Here is a 16,498-nt window from a genome sequence, read left to right as displayed (position 1 = left end):
GCCCCAAGTGTTCGGGGCTCCCAAAGCATCCCCAGCCACTTCCCACCCGGCTGCTGGGCAGGGTGGGAAGCTTGGGTGGGGCTGGTCCTGTCCCCAGCTCCCTCCTGGGGAATGGGGGTCCCAGCAAAAACAGGAGTCAGGGAACCTCCTGGATGTTCCTGGTGCTGGGACCTTGCAGGACAGGGTGCTGTCAGCCTGACCCCGCTGCAGCCCCAAGCTCCCATGCAACCCCCTCGGAGCATTGTGGGCCATGGTCCACTTGGCCAGCACATCCTCAAAGCCACTAGCCCTGGCTGGACCCTGGCAAATGTGGCTGGCATGGGCTGAGGTGTGCGAGGGCAGAGCCTTCGAGGAGGCACCTGGGCAGATTTCCCACTCTCCCGACAGCACGGAGAGACGGGGCCTTTTCCGGATCTAGGAGACGGGTGCCAACGGTGCCGGGGACCCCGTACTGAAGGGGTGGGGATGCTCCATGCCCCCTCAGGGGCTTCACACTGGGGGCTCCTTCCTCATCTGGGGTGGGGTGCTGAAATGTGGCTCTGCCCTGGCCCACCCGAGCAGAAAATGGGGGTGAAGGGAGGGGGCTGGAGGTGGCAGGGTGAGGCTGAAGCCCCCCAGGGTCTTGTGGGGGTGAGGGAGGGGATGCCATACCAGGGGAGACCATCCCCATGCTGAGAGCCAGCCCCAGGCAGGGCTGCGGGTTCAGCAGGGGAGCTGGCGATGGTCTGTGCCCAAGGCACTAGGGCAGACGGTTTGGTGCAGGGGGAAGCCCTGGCCCCCATGTCTGGGCGACGCTGGTGGCCCTGGGGCTATTTTTAACCCCCTCCTTGCTGCAGGGGGGGGAAGAACTGCCTTCCTGCCAAGGCTCCGGTGTCCTTCCCCAGAGGGCTTGAATTTCTATCCCGGCTTCAGACCCACGTTTAATCCCCAGCTCTTGGCCAATAACGCTTTGGCTAAATTAGGTAAAATGCACCTGTTGCCAATGAGTGGGGCAGGATTTCCACCGGGGAGCTGATAGGCTGCCGGCGCCGGGGGGCCAGCGGCTGGGGGCACACCGGGAGGTGGGGACGCTACAAATTGGAGTGCCAGGGTCTCCAGGGAGCTTCTGGGGGCTTCTGCTGCAGGAGGTGGTGACTCCCTGGGGGAGGGAAGCAGCAGAAATGGCTTCAATGGTAAGAACCCCCACGCTGCCGTGTGCCACGTGTGGTGTATCGTGTGCTGTGTGCCTTGAGCTGTGTACCGGGGCGAGACCTGGCAGGGCAGGAGGTGGTGGGCACTGCACGCTCCCAGGGGAACCGCATGCATCCGGGGGATCTGGGCTACTGATGTGCCTCCACAGATGGTGATGGGGAGATGGTCCCCGGGGCCGGGCTGACCATGGTGGGAGAGGGCAGGGAGGTGTCGGGGTGGTGCAGGGTCCCTGCAGGACGTGCCTGGGGGGTACTGTGCTGGTGCCCAAGGTGCACGGGCGTCTGGGGACACTGGATCAGCCCTGGCCGGAGCTTGGGGCTGCATGGAGGCGGTGGTGGCAGGGAGTGGCTGAAAGCCGAGCGCTGGGTCATGCGACACGGCGTCGCTACTGGTGGCCTGCGCCTCCAGGAGAAACTCAATCGGGCCCAACAGGTGCCCGTGGACATGGCCCCTCTGCTCCCTATAAGGGGAGCTGAGGAGATCCCTAAAATAGCGCTGCATGCCTGGGATGCCAAGGCTGTACACAGGGACCATGGCCCCTGCGTCATGGAACCCCTCGGCTGGTGGGGGGGCCTCAGGCAGGCTGGTCCCCACAGCCCACCATCCTCGCAGGTGCCGGGGTGGCACCAGAGCTGCAGGGATTGCTGGGGGCTGTGGCTCGGTTGGGCACAGCATCATCCTCCTGCTGGGCAGAGGCACCTCCCCGCACCCCCATGCCATCATGTCTGCACTGTGTGAGGGGGTCCCTGGCATGATGTGGGTGGTCGCGGTGACCCCGCTCCCTTGCCTTGCAGACGGACCAGCAGGCTGAAGCCCGCGCCTTCCTCAGCGAGGAGATGATTGCGGGTGAGCGTGGGGGCGGTTGGGAGAGGGGCCAGACCTGGCCAAGGCTCGGGGCCAGGCTCTGTCCTGCTGCCGTGGCTCCATCCTGTGCACTGCCTGGCCCTGACTCCCTTTCCTGCAGAGTTCAAGGCCGCCTTCGACATGTTTGATGCGGACGGTGGCGGGGACATCAGCACCAAGGAGTTGGGGACGGTGATGAGGATGCTGGGCCAGAACCCCACCAAGGAGGAGCTGGATGCCATCATAGAGGAGGTGGACGAAGATGGTGAGCAGCCCTCGGTAGCAGGCGGCAGGCGGTGGGCAGCGGGCTGACAGCCTGACCCACGGTCGCCTTCCTACCCGCAGGCAGCGGCACCATCGACTTTGAGGAGTTCTTGGTCATGATGGTGCGCCAGATGAAAGAGGATGCCAAGGGCAAGTCTGAGGAGGAGTTGGCCAACTGCTTCCGCATCTTCGACCGGTGAGTGGGGGGCGATGCCTGTCTGTTCGGACCGTGGGGATGAGCGGGGCCGCATCCTGCCCTCACCCTCCTGCAGGAACGCAGATGGGTTCATCGACATTGAGGAGCTGGGTGAGATCCTGAGGGCTACCGGGGAGCCCGTCACAGATGAGGACATAGAGGACATGATGAAGGACTCGGACAAGAACAATGATGGCCGCATTGACTTTGATGGTGAGCGATGGCCCTGTACCTCACCCTGCAGATGCCCTGGCAAAGTGCCTGTGCTGCCTGCCCTGGGCATGGCCAGGGGCTGAGGCTGCCGCTCTCTTGCAGAGTTCCTGAAGATGATGGAGGGTGTGCAGTAAGGGACCAGACATTCCTCGGGCCGGCCGCTGCGCCCAGCCCTGCTCCACCGCTGCCCAGGGAGCAGCAGCTCCGTAGCGCCCGGTCCCTGGCCGTCCGTGCCGGCTGGGACCCCCCTGCCCTGCGCAGGGGCACCGGTCTCGCCCCGCTGCCGGCGGCCGAGCCTTTCCTTCAGCCTGTCGCGTGTGGTTTCAGTCTGAGCCTCAATAAACGGGGAAAGGCTTGAGCTGCTGGTGCAGAACTTCACCAGGTTTGCATGGGGAGGGGGCTGCAGCACCGTGCCCCCTGCACTGCTCCCCAAGGAGGGGCGCTTGTCTGGATGGGTGCCTTGTGCCGGTCAGGCCCACCCGCGATGCCGTGCCGGGGGGGCGCGGGGGCAGCGGTTCCCACGGGCTGCTGGGCAGGCGCCAGCGCTGAGCTCAGATTTTCCATGCGGAGCAGCCGGTTCACACGGCAGTGGGCGAGGGAGCACGGCCTCAGCAGGCAGCAAGGCTCCAGGAGCCCTGGGGGACTGCTCCTGCCCTCGCCGGGGCAGGGCCGTGGGACCACAGGGGATCTTGGGGACCCACCACCACCTGCCCTGCACCACGACCCCCATGTCCCACCCAGAAGGGTACAGGGGACCTGGCTATATGGTAGGGGGGGAGCCCCCTCCCTGCAGAGTCAAGGCGATGCTGGAGCCTCTGTGCTGGGACAGACTGTGCCAACCCCCCCTTGCATCACCGCTCCCCGGGGACCTGCTCCTCCCTGGGTGGCTCTGCGCAGCCTCTCCAGCTGGGGGGGGACGGGACAGAAGGGGGGTACACTCCTCAGGCTGGGGCACACCCAGCACACATTGGGACAGTGGGACCAGAGCTGTGCAGCTAGCAGGACACAGGGACAGGGCTCGGAGCCCATTGCATCCCTGAGACTCAGTGCTGTGGCACGGGGGAGCTGAGCCCCCCAGAGAGCTCGGGGGGTCAACACAGAAGGTCCCAGCTCTGCCCTCAGGGGACAGGATGGCTCCTGGGAGAGCAGATGTGTGCCGCTCACGAGGGGCAGCAGGGACATGTGCAGCCACCCAGGCTGCTCTCTGCAAGGCCACAGCCGGGCACCGGCAGCTGGTGCTGCAGTTGGGGGGCAGCGCCGATGGCCCCCGGCTGCGGGAGGAGCGGCGCAGGAGGAGCGCAGAGGCCTGTGAGCTCAGCACCGGTAAGGAGCGGGCTGCTGCCCTGGGGAAGTGGGTAGCGGCCACAGTGGCCCCCCTGCACCCACATCGGGGTTGGTGGAGGGGTTCTAGGACCACCGCAGCTCGTTGTCCCCCATCCCACAGGGCTGCGGCAGGCGCTGCTGGTAGGGCTGCGGCAGGCACCGGTGAGCCCTGAGGAGCGGCAGGAGCTGGAGCGGCTGTGGGTGCTCTTCCTCTCCGCCCTGGAACTCTTCCTGCAGGACCTGCACCGAGCCCACCACCTCTGCCAGCTCTTCTCCGTGCAGGGAGGTGGCACAGCCCCACTGCGCACCGGACTGGGGGTCCGGGGGCCACCCGGCCGCAAGGGGAGCCGGCGAGGGGGAGGTCCTGTGCAGCCCCCAACAATCCTGTGCCTGGAGGAGGAGATCGAGCAGGTGAGGGCCACGCTGGCAGAGATGGAGAGCAGAGCCAACATCCCGCTGTGGACGGTGGAGCCCACGCAGCCAGGGGGGACAGGTGGCACTGCAGCACCCACAGCTGGCACCGCTCGCGCTGGGCACTGCTGCAGGGTCCTCTGACTGGGGGGCAGGAAAGGAGGTGGCAGGGCTGTCACCCCCCATGCCCACTCAGGCACCATGGAGCAGGGGACAGAGTCCTGTGTGGCCCCTGGCCTGGGCAGGTGAGGCTGGGGTGCTGCCCACACCTGGCAGAGGGAACAGGATGAGCTCTTGGCACCTTAAGTGTTAATAAAGCCCCTGTTATCTCATGGGGGTCAGTGTCCCTCCCTTCCTGTCCACGCTTCCAGAGGGGCCAGCAGGACCCCAGGGCTGGGGTGACCAAGAGAAGAAGGTACCTCTGGACACTCACGGGGTGCCAGGCTGCAACAACACCCCCGGAATAAAAGTTATAAGCATGCTTTTATTTATACATTAACCGTAGCTCGGACTGCAAAATTAATTTAAAAACAGCCTATGATACAGAAAGCCGGGGGAAGCGGCCAGACAGGGAGCAGGCAGAGACCCAAGGATGACGGGGAGAGGCGGCGTAGGTCAGGTTTCCTGGCTCTTGGCCTGCTTGGCGTATGTCTCCCGCACGTACTTCTTGTAGGCTAAGGAGAGAGGGGTGACATGGGGTTAGGGGTCCCGGGGCAGCCGTGGGACCAGGCAGGCAGCGGCGTCGGGGGTCTGCACCGCTGCCCACCCCAGAGAGAATGAGGTTGGGGCTTCCACCCCAGGCACTCACCAGCTTGGTTCCTCCAGAGCTCAGCAGCGTGTGTGTTCAGGGGGCTCTCAATGTTTGGCTCTGGGGACAGGGGCTGGATCAGTGGGTGGGGTGGCTTGGACCCCCAAGTCCCGCACCCCACCACTGTCCTCCCCTCTGCCCCCAGCACCCCACTGCGGCGGCATTGCCGTGGGACCCACCTGCCAGCAGGCTCTGGATGGAGAGCAGGATGGTGCGGACGTCGTAGAGAGCCGACCACTTGTCCTTGAGGATGTCGAGGCAGATGTTGCCCTGGGTGTCGACGTTGGGGTGGTAGCAGGGCGTCAGGAACCGCACCGTGGGTGCAGTGTAGGGGTACCCACTGGGGAATTCCAGTGACAGCTTGTACCGCAGCTCCTCGTAGGCCTGGGGGCAGGAGTCAGCGACAGGGGCGGGGGGGCACATCCCGGTGGGGGGTGGGCAGCCCCAGCCCCAGCGGACCCAGAGCACAGGGTGAACCCCAGATTGAAGAAGGGGGTGGGGGAAGGACTGAGACCACTGTCACCCCGGGGTGACCAGGGTGGACCGAGGGTCCGGGCTGCTCACCGTGCCGGCGGCGCCGTCGATGGTCCCGATCCACTTGAAGAGGTTGTCGGACTCGGGAAAGGCAGAGATGCCTTTGTCACCGGACATCTGCGGGGACAGCTGGTCAGGGCGGCCTGGGACACCCCCTCCCCGTCCCCATCTCAGCCCAGGGAACCCCTCCTGGGAGCCCCCGTCTCGACCCCAGGACCCGACTCACCATGAGCGCCATCAGCTCCTGTTGCAGCCTGCGGGGAAAGCACACGTTACCGGGCCGGTCCGGCGGGGCGGCCCCCCAGCCGGCAGCCCCCAGCCCCGGCCCCAGCTCACCTCTTCCCCACCGAGCCGCGGGCCGCCGTTGCTCCCGCTTCAGTCGCTTTACGGGCGGCCGCGCTGGACACGGCGGCGGGATCGGCGTTCTGCGAGGCCATGGCGGCTTCCGGCGGCGCTGGGCGACGGTACTCGGCGGTTCACGGGCGCTGGAGGCTGCTCCACTCCCGGGCGGCGCCGCACCACGGCCCTCCCTTCCGTGGACCCCGCTGCGGTTGTCCCAGTGCAGCGGGGCTCTCCCGGTGCCGAGCAAAGGTCAGGGCTCTCCTAGCGAGGCTCCCCGGTGCGGAGGGGCAATGTAGGGTTTTCTCCGGTGCGGCGGCCCGGTCCTAGTGCCACGCAGGGGCCTCTCCGGTGCAGCGGTCCCAATGCCGATGAGACTCAGTAGGCTCTCCGGTACGGCGGTCCCAGTGCGGTGCAGAGCGCTCTCCGGTGCGGCGGTCGCAGTCCCGGTGCAGCCGCCCCGTCCCGTCCCGCCCCGCCTCCCGCGCCCCCGTTTGAATGTTTCCAACGTGCGGCCCCTCCGCCAATCAGCGCGCAGCTCCCTTCGAGCCGACCAATGGCGGCTCGCCCGGGATGCGGCTGCCACGGTAACGGCCGGTGGCCGCTGGGCGCCGCCGGGGGAACGCCGCGATTGGCTGCTGCCCCGAGGGGCGGAGCCGCAGGGCCCTTAAAGGGCCAGACACCACCACCCCCCCCCCTCCCCAGCCCCAGGAGGCGGCGGAGGCGAGTGCGAAGCGACTTTATTGGGGGCCCGTGGCGGAGGGGGGGACTCAGGGTTCGGGGGGATCCTCGGGGGGCGGCACATCCCCCCCGCGGCGAAGCGTCTCCATGTGCTTCTGCATCTTTTCCGTCATCCATGCTGGCGGGACGAAGGGCTTCAGCTCCTCCAGCCGCAGGTCGACGGAGTCCCTGGGGAGAGGTGGGGTGAGACGGCAGGATCCCGGCACCCGCCAGACACCCAGCCAGCACGGAGACCGACCCCCGGCACCCACCACGGACCCCCAGACAGCACTGAGCCCAAACCCCCAGCATCCACCATGGACCCTGACACCAACCACGGACCCCTGGCACCAACCCTCAACCAGCACCAAGCCCTCAACCAGCACTGAGGCCCCAAACTCCCAGCATCGAGCCCCCCCCCCCCCCCCAGCCGGCATACAGCAGGGCCCCTCCAGCACAGGGACCCCCTGCAGTGGAGCAGCAGGGGTGGCCATGGCAGAGCCCCCACCCCGGGGCAGCACGCACAGCACTTCTGCTCTGGTCCTCACCTGTAATCGTCACTGGCAGCCAAATCCCGAATGTCCTCTTCGATGAGGAGGTAGGCCTGCAGCACAAGGGGGGGGACACACACCTCAGGGCTGCCGTGCACCCACTCTGGTGGCAGCGAGGGAAGCGCCGCATTCCCCGTCCCCGGCCAGCGCAGACCCGCTGCTCCCCACGGGAGCCGGGGTTGCCTCCTGGCCTGCACCCGCATCCCGAGGGGCAGCGGATGGACCTCCGCCGCCCCCGGGGAGCACCTCTGCCTCCGCGCGCCCTGCCTAGCCTCCTGCCAAAGCCGCCTTGCCCGCAGCAGGCCGCTCCTCCGCCCGTCCTAGCCCTGCAGTGGGTCTCTGCGCGGTCCCCGCCGGCTGCAGCAGCCGCCAGCCCGGGCGTACTCACCATCTTGCCCCCAGTGGCCCTCATGTGCTGCTGCTCTGCCAGCCAGTGCTTATCTTGCGGGTCGGCTGCGTACTGCAATAAAGCAGCAAGGACCTAGCTGAACACAGGCAACAGACCTTCCGCTCTGACCACCCTCCTGCTGGGATGCTGCGCCCCGCTCCAGCGCGTTCCCCCCACTGGGGGCTGCCAGGGAAGGGGCAAGGGGGAGCTCAGCTCTGCCTGCTGTTTCTCCAGCCTCAGGCCCTGGCTCCAACCAAACCCACTGCCTCAGAAGCTGGACTAAGCCATTCATTCATGTTCCAGTATGCTAGCCAGACTGTGTGCGGGCTCTAAGACAATAAATAAGGGCGTGGGGGAGGAAGAAAACAAGCGAGCCGAAGCACACGCTCCCGATTCCCATCAGAAACCACTTCTGAGCAAACCCCGAAGGAGGAAGCGTCCTGCTTGTGGCATCTGACCTTAAAGAGGTGGGGATGCTTGATGTAGAGTCGCCCTCTTGTTCCTCCCATCCCGAGAGCTCTGAAAGAGGAACACGGGGGGGGGTGTTATACCTACACGGAGGGCAGCCACGGTGGTACGGGGACACCTCCTCTCCTCCCCAAGCCCTTCCTACTGCTTTCGAGGCAGAGAAGCGAAGTGACGGGAGGAGTCTTACGGGCTCCTGCCTTGGAGACACCACCCTCCATCAACAGGGCCATTCCTTACTTGTTTGCTCGAGATCCCAGCACAAAGGTTGTGGTTTCAGTCAGTCGGGATGGATCCCACTACAGAGCAATTGGAAAAGGGGCAACATTAGAAATGAAGCTGGTGCTGGCCCATGCTCCACGAGCCTCAGCTCTCCAATGGGGAACCTCGGAACTGCCCCCGGCCTGGGGGGGAGGGAGCTGGCCACAGACCTCCGGACTCCCACAGAGGAGGGAAGTTACATTCCCTCTGGGCTGATCTAAGCAGTTTCCCTTGTGGGAAACACTTGTGGGATCCTCCTGGCTATTACTGCTCTCCCCAGGCCTCCTAACAGCCGCACCGCTCCGCAGAGCTACAGGCTACAGTGCCTGGGGGAGACAAGCAAAGGCCTCCAGGCACTTCGCTCCTCTTCTTGCTCCTCTCCTGCACTGCAGGGGCTCATCGGGGCAGAGCACAGCTTGGTGCTGTCCTCCGCTCCCGCAGCAGTAGGGCTCTGCTGGTGGAAGCAAAGGGGAGGAGAGGGTGAGCCCAGCAGTGTCGGCCAGCCAATACCTTTGGTCCATCCCTTCTCACAGGCTCAGAGACCTTGAGCTTCCACCTGAGGGGAAGGAAAATGCAGTAAGAATGAGTCCCTGCAGGACCAGTGCAGCCACCACCACAGCACCAGCAGCAGTCCCTGCGGGACTAAGCCACAGCCCCTCGAGATCCATCTTCGTTCACACCCTCCATTCCCCTGCAGTGCCCAGCTCCGGACCCACATCTTTGCTGCACGTTCTCCTCTCCCTGGATGCCAAGATCCCACCATCACCCATGTCTTACTTCTCACTCTGAATAGTCCATCTGGACCTTTTCACCGTTCAGGCCTGTTTAAAACAGTTTCCTTGAAGGTCTTTGCCTCTCGGGGAGAACAGCTCAAGCTAAACCCCTCCTGCCCAGCCTCTGGCACCCCCCCTGCACCTCTCCTTTCTGCAGAAGGGGAAGGAGACCGAGGGGTTCCTGTACTCTCTGAACAGAAGCATCAGGCAGCCCTGCCCTCCTGAAACACGGAACCCATACTCACGCAGCCATGCCCGAGACCCCACGATCGTTCGACAGGCTCTGTGCTGGAGGCCGCCCCTTTCTCTGCATGGAAGAAATCCTTCAGTGACTCAGCTGTGCAGGTGGAAAGAAGCCTCTCAGTTACACACCCCCTCCCAGGGAAGCTACTCTTTTTGTCACAAACAGAAATGCTGGCTGGCACAAGAGCGAGCACCTCTGAGCACCCCAAAAGCTGCCTGTGCACTTGCATGTGCTCATATTGTTGGAATGGCCAGGAACGAGGGACAAGGCTTCCCAAAACATAAAATCCCTTGTGTGGAAAACCCTCCTACCTTTTTGGGAATGGGGCTCCCTCGACGATTCAGCTCCTCATCCATCTGTCGGGCACGCTTGAAGAGGAATGGCAATGGGATAAGTAGGGCACTTGCCCCTGCCAGGTGGGCAGTGCCCCAAGCACCCAGCCGGCCGCTTTCTCCTCTGCCGCACTCGACGCAGAGAGCACGAGTGCCCAGGGAAATGCCAACCCCACCCTGTCTCTGTGAGAAGCACTGAACTCCAAGAAGCAGCGACTGCACCTGGGGTTTTCATTGCCCTTTAGGTACAGCTCCCTCTGAGCCTAACATCCCCCAGCTCTGCCTCCTCCCTAGTGCACTGAGGGACAAAAGGCAGAGAACAAAGCAATTCCAACCCTTCTCCCAGCTTACAAGTCATTCAAGCTTCTGGGAACAACAACCACTTTTACCTTTTGCACTCCCTGCTCATGGGGCAACCTGGGAACAACCTTTTTGCCATCGGAGAACAGCAGTTTGGCCTGCAGGAAGAGAAAGAAGGGTTACTTGAATCTGGGCCTAGAGGGGAACCTGCCAGGAACCCCCACATTTTTGTATCTGCCCGAAAGCCCTGTAACAGCTCAGCTTTCGGAGTCCCGTCATGCAGTGCTTTTACAAATGGCAAGATGCAAAAGCACAATCTGGTCAACTGGGACAACAGCAAGATGTGAAAGAAAAAAATCCCAGCTCCCCAGGACTCTCTGAAAGGTGCCAGGGAGCCGGTGTCTCTGTGGAAGCTCCAGCCACGTGACATGTGCTGACAGCAGCAGTGGGAAGCAGCAGCATGAGCTGCCCCTGGCCCCGACTGCTCTCCTCTCCCCAGTGAGAATGAAGTCAAGGACAGCAACCACAGAAGTGGATGTCCCCCACAGGCTAATAGCAAAGACATTAAGAAAGATATGTCCTAGCTGGGCTGCTCTGCTCGGCCAGGTGCCAGGCTCTGCTGAGGGAGCAGAGCCCCTCTCTTAGCACCCACCTGCTCCAGGCAGCTCCGACACGTCTCCTGGATGAGCTGCTCCGGGTCCACCTCCTCCCCAACATTATCACGCACGTTGATTGCTGCCTTCTGGAAAAACTGGAGAGGAGGTGGCAGGAGAGGGTTAGAGCCTGAGCAGCCGGGCAACGTTAGGGCAGGCATGCGGGCCCACATGACCCTGGCACGACAGCCTCGCGTGGCAGCTGGGAGCGGAGCCTTCTCTACACAGCCCGTGATGGGACGGGGCAGTGGGGCCTGTCCCCAGATCTCTCACCTTCATGTACTTGTTGAAGACGGCCCGGATTTCCTCGTTGATGCTGGGCTGCAGGACAGCTCGCAGCAGGTCCATGGACACGGCTGGGTCCGTGAAGCTGAAAGTGGTGGAGTCAGGTGGAGCGGGGGTGTCCCCCAGTCTGGACTAACCCAGATCCTCCCCCCAGGTCTGGTGCCCAGTTTGGTCCAGTCCGGTCCAGTCCAGCCCAGACCCGCTGTTCAACCCCCCCGCCTCGAGTCCGGCCGGCCCGGACTCCCCCCAGCCCAGCTCCCCACCTGTCTCTCCGGCTCCCCACCGGTCCCTCCGGCCCGGCCCGGCCGTACCTGGTGGTCATCTGTGAGCGCCGGCCGCGCCGCTGCACCTGCCGGTGCTTGATCATGATGTTCCAGGGGCTCTGCGGGACACAGCCGTCAGCCGCGGCCCGCCCGCTGCCCGTTCCCCGCCCGCCCCCGGCCCACCCCCGCCTCACCGTGCTGACCAGCTGCTCCTCAGCGCCGCCCAGGCCTTCCTCGCCCGGCGGCCCCGGCTGTTGCTCAGCATCGCGGGCGGCGCCCATGGCGGCGGCGGCGGCGGCTGCCCCGCTCCCGCCCGGCGCAACCGGAAGCGCCGCGCCGCGTACGTCATCGTACCGCGACGCATCGGTCGCGCGCCGGAAGTGAAAGGTTGCCATGGCGACGGTGGCGGTGGGGGCCGGGGAGCCCCGGGTCGGGAAAAACACACGGTATTTGGGAATGGGGCCGTTCCCGAGGAGGGGCGATGGGGCAGAGCGGGGAGCCGAACGCAACCGGCCCGAGAGGGCGAGGCAGGCTGACATGGCCGCTGCGGGTTCAACACGCCCGCGTATGCTCCCCGCCGGGCCTCCACCATTGTTTTTCCCTCATGGCTTGTTGTAAACCTCACCCCTTGCTCTGTGTAGGCCCTCTCATACATACGCGGGCGCGAGGACATGTGACAACACACAGCACCAAAGACTTCCTTAGTTCTAAAGAAGTACAGCTTCATGGGTGAACGCAGTGATGGATGGTCCGCTCTAGAATAATCGTGAGTCCCAAAGTCTTAAGAAATCATAGAATCATAGAATGGTTAGAGTTGGAAGGGACCCTAAAGATCATCGAATTCCAACCCCCCTGCCATGGGCGGGGACACCTCCCACCAGACCAGGTTGGTCAAAGCCCCATCCAGCCTGGCCTTAGGGATCATCACTCCCAGGGATGGGGCATCCACAGCTTCTCTGGGCAACCTGTTCCAGTGCCTCACCACCCTCACAGTAAATAATTTCCTCCTGACACCTAATCTAAATCTCCCCTCTTCCAATTTAAAAGCATTACCCAATTTAAAACCATTACCCCTTGTCCTGTCACTACATTTCCTGACAGAATCCCTCTCCGGCTCTCCTGTAGTCTCCCTTCAGATATTGGAAGGCTGCTATGAGGTCTCCCCGGAGCCTTCTCTTCTCCAGGCTGAACAATCCCAGCTCTATCAGCCTGTCTTCATAGGGGAGGTGCTCCAGCCCTCTGATCATCTTCGTGGCCCTCCGCTGGACCCATTCCAACAGGTCCATGTCCTTCCTATTATGCTGTTCCACTCTGTTCCACCTCGGAACAGGACCTGTCTCAGATGAGACTGGGTGCACGTTGACCCTGCCCATGAAACCCAAGTAACTGCAGCTGCAGAAATGTGAATGTCCTTCCACAATCTCTGTGTTCCTCCTTGTATTATATTCTGTGCCTGAAATAGGAAAATAGGAAAATAAACTCGTGATTTAACCTTGGCTGGCAACTAAGTACCACACAATTACCCCCCACCCCAGTAGGATGGGGGAGAGAATCAGAAGAGTAAAAGTGAGAAAACTCATGGGTTCAGAGAGAGACATTTTAACAGGTAGAGCAAAAGCTGCACACAAGCAGAGCAAAATGAGGAATTAATTCCCTGCTTCCCACTGTCAGGCGGGTGTTCAGCTATCCCCAGGACAGCCGGCTTCCACCACGTGTAATGGTTACTTGGGAAGACAAACGCCATCACTCCAAATGTCTCCCTCTTTCCTCCTTCCTCCTCCAGCTTTATGTACTAAGCACAATGTTACAGGGTATGGAATATCCCCTTGGTCAGTTGGGTTCAGCTCTCCCGGCTGTGTCCCCTCCCAACTGTTTGTGCCCCCCGGCCTGCTCACTGGTGTGTTGGTGCGAGGAGCAGAAAAGACCTTGGTGCTGTGTAAGCCCTGCTCAGCAGTAACTAAAACATCCCTGTGTTATCAATACTGTTTTCAGCACAAATCCAAAACATAGCCCCATACTAGTTACTATGAAGAAAGTTACCTTTACTGCAGCCAAAACCAGAACAATTCATCGTAGTTCCAGTTGACTTTTTCCTGCAAATCTTCCGTCTTTCTGGAATCTCATTGTTTATCTGAGGAAACACTCGAAACCAGTATTTCCTCATTGTGTCTAATGTGCAGAATAGTCAATACGACTTGTTTTTTTCCTAGACCTTTTTACTCTGCGTTGTGGTCAACAAGAGGTTTTTCTGCTGGATCAGCTGGATAACAACATTTTCTTTGGTTGAAAAAACATTTACTCTTTTGCTGGTAATGTTCTTCCTTGTTACCTCCAAGGTGATTGTAAGATACAAACATGATGTTGAGGCCGTTCAGGTGCTCAAGCAGTCATTTCCAGTTTCCTCACATGCTCTGTGTACAAGTGGGGAAGCGCTTCACTGTCCCATGAGGAGGGAAAGCGGACTCTCCTCCGCCAGCTTTGCTGGATGCTCCAAACCAGCATCTGTATTGCAGGTACGGTGGTGGTGCCTCCAGAGGATGGTCTGTTGGTGTCTCTCAGTGTTTGTCTCTGCAGCCTGTGGCTGTGTCCCTGCAGCGATTCTTTGCACACTCAGCACCCATGGGAGACCGGAGCTGGCTGCGGGAGGGTGACTCATGGCTCATGCGTTGGAAGAGGCTCCTGCCTTCATTGTCTCCTTCCTGCTGCTTTGGCTGGGGCTGCATCAGCCTGGGATGAGATCACGCTGTTACACAAACCTGACCTGCGGATGTGGGGCTAATCAAGTCATCATCAGTGTTGCCATAATTTGATTATCATCAGCACTGGGCTTTTTATGTGCTTATTATAGTTGCTCCAAATTGTTAGCAACAAAAATTGGACATCATTCAGAGAAGAGGAAAAATAACTGTGGCTATAGAATCTCATGGTGAAAGGTGAAAAGAATGGTTTTGTTTAACCTGAGAGAGAGCTCAGCTTTGTACATGTGCTGCAGAGAGGACAGTGATCAGTTGTACCTACCGTGAGCAGAGAAGTCGTCCGTGTGTTGGTTTGAATCAAGTGAGACTGGATTTGATCTCTGGAAAAACTTTCCAATAACAAGATGACTTACACACTGGAGCAAATTCTCGATAAAGGAGTTCCTGTCTTTGGAGGGGTAAGGATGTCTTTTTAAAAGCACGTCAGAACAACGCCTGTCAGGGATCACCTAAATATAACCGATGAGATGACTTGTTTGGGTCTCCTCCAGTCTTTCGGTTTTAATGGTAATTTTTCCATGTATCTGTGCGGTAGGTGCACATGACAAAACACGCCAGCCTGCCAATGCCTGCCAGGCACGAACAGCTGTTTCACAGCTGAGGTTACCTGAGCTCTTCTTTGATTCTCAGACAGACTTTGGACAAGTCCTGTTTGTCCCCAGTGTCCTCGGGGCTGGCAGGCTTTTGGTGGCAGCGGAAAGATTGTCGAACCCAATCCCACATCCTGGTTTGGCAGCGAGACTCTTGCAGGCAAAGCTTCGTTATCCTACTGGATCTTCATGACGGTGTTGGGTCTGCCCTTGGAGCTCACCACAGTGCTGTGGTGCAGGAGGATGAGCAGCACAGGGGGTGAGGAAAGAGGAATGGGATTGTAACCTGTAAACTTTACCTGCATAACATTAATTTTTTGCATCAAACGCTGTACAATTATGCCAGCCTTCACTGAAAGACAGCGGGCAGGTCATCACAGAGGAGTCTGTGTTTCAGTGGGCTGAGGTGGGTGGGAAGGGGAACAGAAAGGGGAGGGAAACCGAGCGGTTTGAACGTCAACAGCCCCTTTCACATCGATCTGTGTCAGCCTCAGGTTGTTTCGTGTCTGTGGACCTGGGCTGGAATGTGGTGGGTCTGGGTCGAGCTCCTGCTACCCTGTGGAAGTGGGATTTCTGTAGGTGCTGTGAGCTCTCTGTCAGTTTAGCAGTGACCTGCCCCAGCCACAGCCCAGCTGTCCCCAGGAGATACAGGAGCAGTGCTGCTCATAACCATGGACATTTGCTCTTTCTTCTGGCTTCTTTTGCAAATGACAGTGGCACCAGTGTCTGCAAGATCCTGGTGAGGGACTGTGCATGTCTGCCACATCCTGCCACAGAAGAAGATGTGCTTTTTTGGTTTACTTTTCTTTATTTACACTCTGACCTCTCATAAAACTGGTGCTGCACTGCAGGTAATCAATGAGAGTCAGGAAACGGCTGATGAGGAGAGGAGAAACACGACCAAAAAGCATTTGGAGACCCAAATAATGTTCCTGTTGGGCACACAGCGATCTCTAGTTGCTCCCGAGAGCAAGCGGGAGGGCTCTGGTGCAAACCCCTCTCTCCGTGGATCTTCGCTGCCATGTGTGATGGGTGCAAGTGTGATCCTGCTCTGCAGAATCTGGGTTGTGTCGTTGGAACAGGACCTGCTTCTCTCTGAGGTGTTTATTTCAATAGAGAAATATGCTCGTAAGGCACACTCCTTTACCAGGCAAGCATGGGGGCAGAAGCAGAGCTCTCCTCTGAGGGAGTCCGGGGGTTAGAAGGAGCCCTGCAGCCCTGCAAGTTGTTCCAGATGTTTTGCTGGATGAGTGGAAGGGAGTCGACACTACCGACACCGGCAGAACGGCACAGGCTGCTCTGCGGGCTGTCGTGTTCGACAGTGATTAACAGCGACAGCAACGTGCGATAAGCACCGAGCCCTTGGGTTAAGCCGTGGAGCTGCGAGGTGTGAGACACCGGATCTTCAACAGGCGCGGGCAGTTCATGTAGAAATTGCGCCCGAATTGAGTCACAGCCACGAGGAGAAGACAAAACCTGTATTTAAAGCATATTTCTTGCAAGGAACCCTCTCCCACACAGGTTTGGCAGCACGGAGCCCTGCACCTTCCCGCTCCTGAGTCGCATCCCTTGCAATGCCCCTGCATTGCTCCAATGTGAATTTGATGGAAAGTTCTTTGAGTAGGAACTTTGCTTTTCGGTTTTCTTGTCCAGTGGCACAAACTTGGAATTGTAGAATTAATGTCAAGCTCAAACCAATTAATTTCACTTGCCTCACAGCTGCAGATTTAAACTTCGTTTGTCTTTTGATCCAGCAAGTATTGACCCATTCTTGCCTGGTGTGTCCTGGCCAGAC

At 60.4% G+C, this 16,498-nt stretch overlaps 4 protein-coding genes across 9 annotated transcripts; 2 read left to right on the top strand and 2 right to left on the bottom strand.

Moving 5' to 3' along the window:
* Window positions 1-1,030: 1,030 nt before the first annotated feature.
* TNNC2 (troponin C2, fast skeletal type) lies at window positions 1,031-3,084 on the top strand. Its single transcript, XM_074157067.1, has 6 exons — window positions 1,031-1,172; window positions 1,986-2,037; window positions 2,156-2,299; window positions 2,380-2,494; window positions 2,571-2,707; window positions 2,810-3,084. The coding sequence occupies exons 1-6, from the start codon at window positions 1,161-1,163 to the stop codon at window positions 2,839-2,841; spliced, it is 492 nt and encodes a 163-aa protein (XP_074013168.1). The 5' UTR covers window positions 1,031-1,160; the 3' UTR covers window positions 2,842-3,084.
* A 592-nt stretch (window positions 3,085-3,676) lies between these two features.
* LOC141470715 (regulator of G-protein signaling 9-binding protein-like) lies at window positions 3,677-4,938 on the top strand. The gene is made up of 2 exons (XM_074156913.1): window positions 3,677-4,030; window positions 4,152-4,938. The coding sequence occupies exons 1-2, from the start codon at window positions 3,838-3,840 to the stop codon at window positions 4,583-4,585; spliced, it is 627 nt and encodes a 208-aa protein (XP_074013014.1). The 5' UTR covers window positions 3,677-3,837; the 3' UTR covers window positions 4,586-4,938.
* Window positions 4,907-6,592, bottom strand: UBE2C (ubiquitin conjugating enzyme E2 C). The gene is made up of 6 exons (XM_074156914.1): window positions 6,120-6,592; window positions 6,010-6,037; window positions 5,814-5,900; window positions 5,429-5,633; window positions 5,250-5,309; window positions 4,907-5,115 (listed from the first exon to the last, which is right to left on the bottom strand). The coding sequence occupies exons 1-6, from the start codon at window positions 6,218-6,220 to the stop codon at window positions 5,057-5,059; spliced, it is 540 nt and encodes a 179-aa protein (XP_074013015.1). The 5' UTR covers window positions 6,221-6,592; the 3' UTR covers window positions 4,907-5,056.
* Window positions 6,593-6,844: 252 nt separating this feature from the next.
* DNTTIP1 (deoxynucleotidyltransferase terminal interacting protein 1) lies at window positions 6,845-11,689 on the bottom strand. Of its 6 annotated transcripts, none has more exons than XM_074156819.1 (13): window positions 11,552-11,675; window positions 11,406-11,476; window positions 11,083-11,179; window positions 10,809-10,907; window positions 10,246-10,314; window positions 9,836-9,892; window positions 9,526-9,587; window positions 9,018-9,063; window positions 8,487-8,545; window positions 8,240-8,300; window positions 7,782-7,853; window positions 7,391-7,446; window positions 6,845-7,031 (listed from the first exon to the last, which is right to left on the bottom strand). In XM_074156819.1, the coding sequence occupies exons 1-13, from the start codon at window positions 11,636-11,638 to the stop codon at window positions 6,893-6,895; spliced, it is 975 nt and encodes a 324-aa protein (XP_074012920.1). In that variant the 5' UTR covers window positions 11,639-11,675; the 3' UTR covers window positions 6,845-6,892. The 6 variants fall into 6 exon arrangements, with proteins under 6 accessions (XP_074012920.1, XP_074012918.1, XP_074012919.1 ...); XM_074156817.1 differs by having other exon boundaries at window positions 11,358-11,476; window positions 11,552-11,671; XM_074156818.1 differs by having other exon boundaries at window positions 11,358-11,476; window positions 11,561-11,671.
* Between the last annotated feature and the right edge of the window lie 4,809 nt (window positions 11,690-16,498).

The sequence above is a fragment of the Numenius arquata genome, chromosome 12 (assembly GCF_964106895.1).
Source record: "Numenius arquata chromosome 12, bNumArq3.hap1.1, whole genome shotgun sequence".
Classification (NCBI taxonomy): domain Eukaryota; kingdom Metazoa; phylum Chordata; class Aves; order Charadriiformes; family Scolopacidae; genus Numenius; species Numenius arquata.
This window is presented reverse-complemented; position numbering and strand designations above follow the sequence as displayed.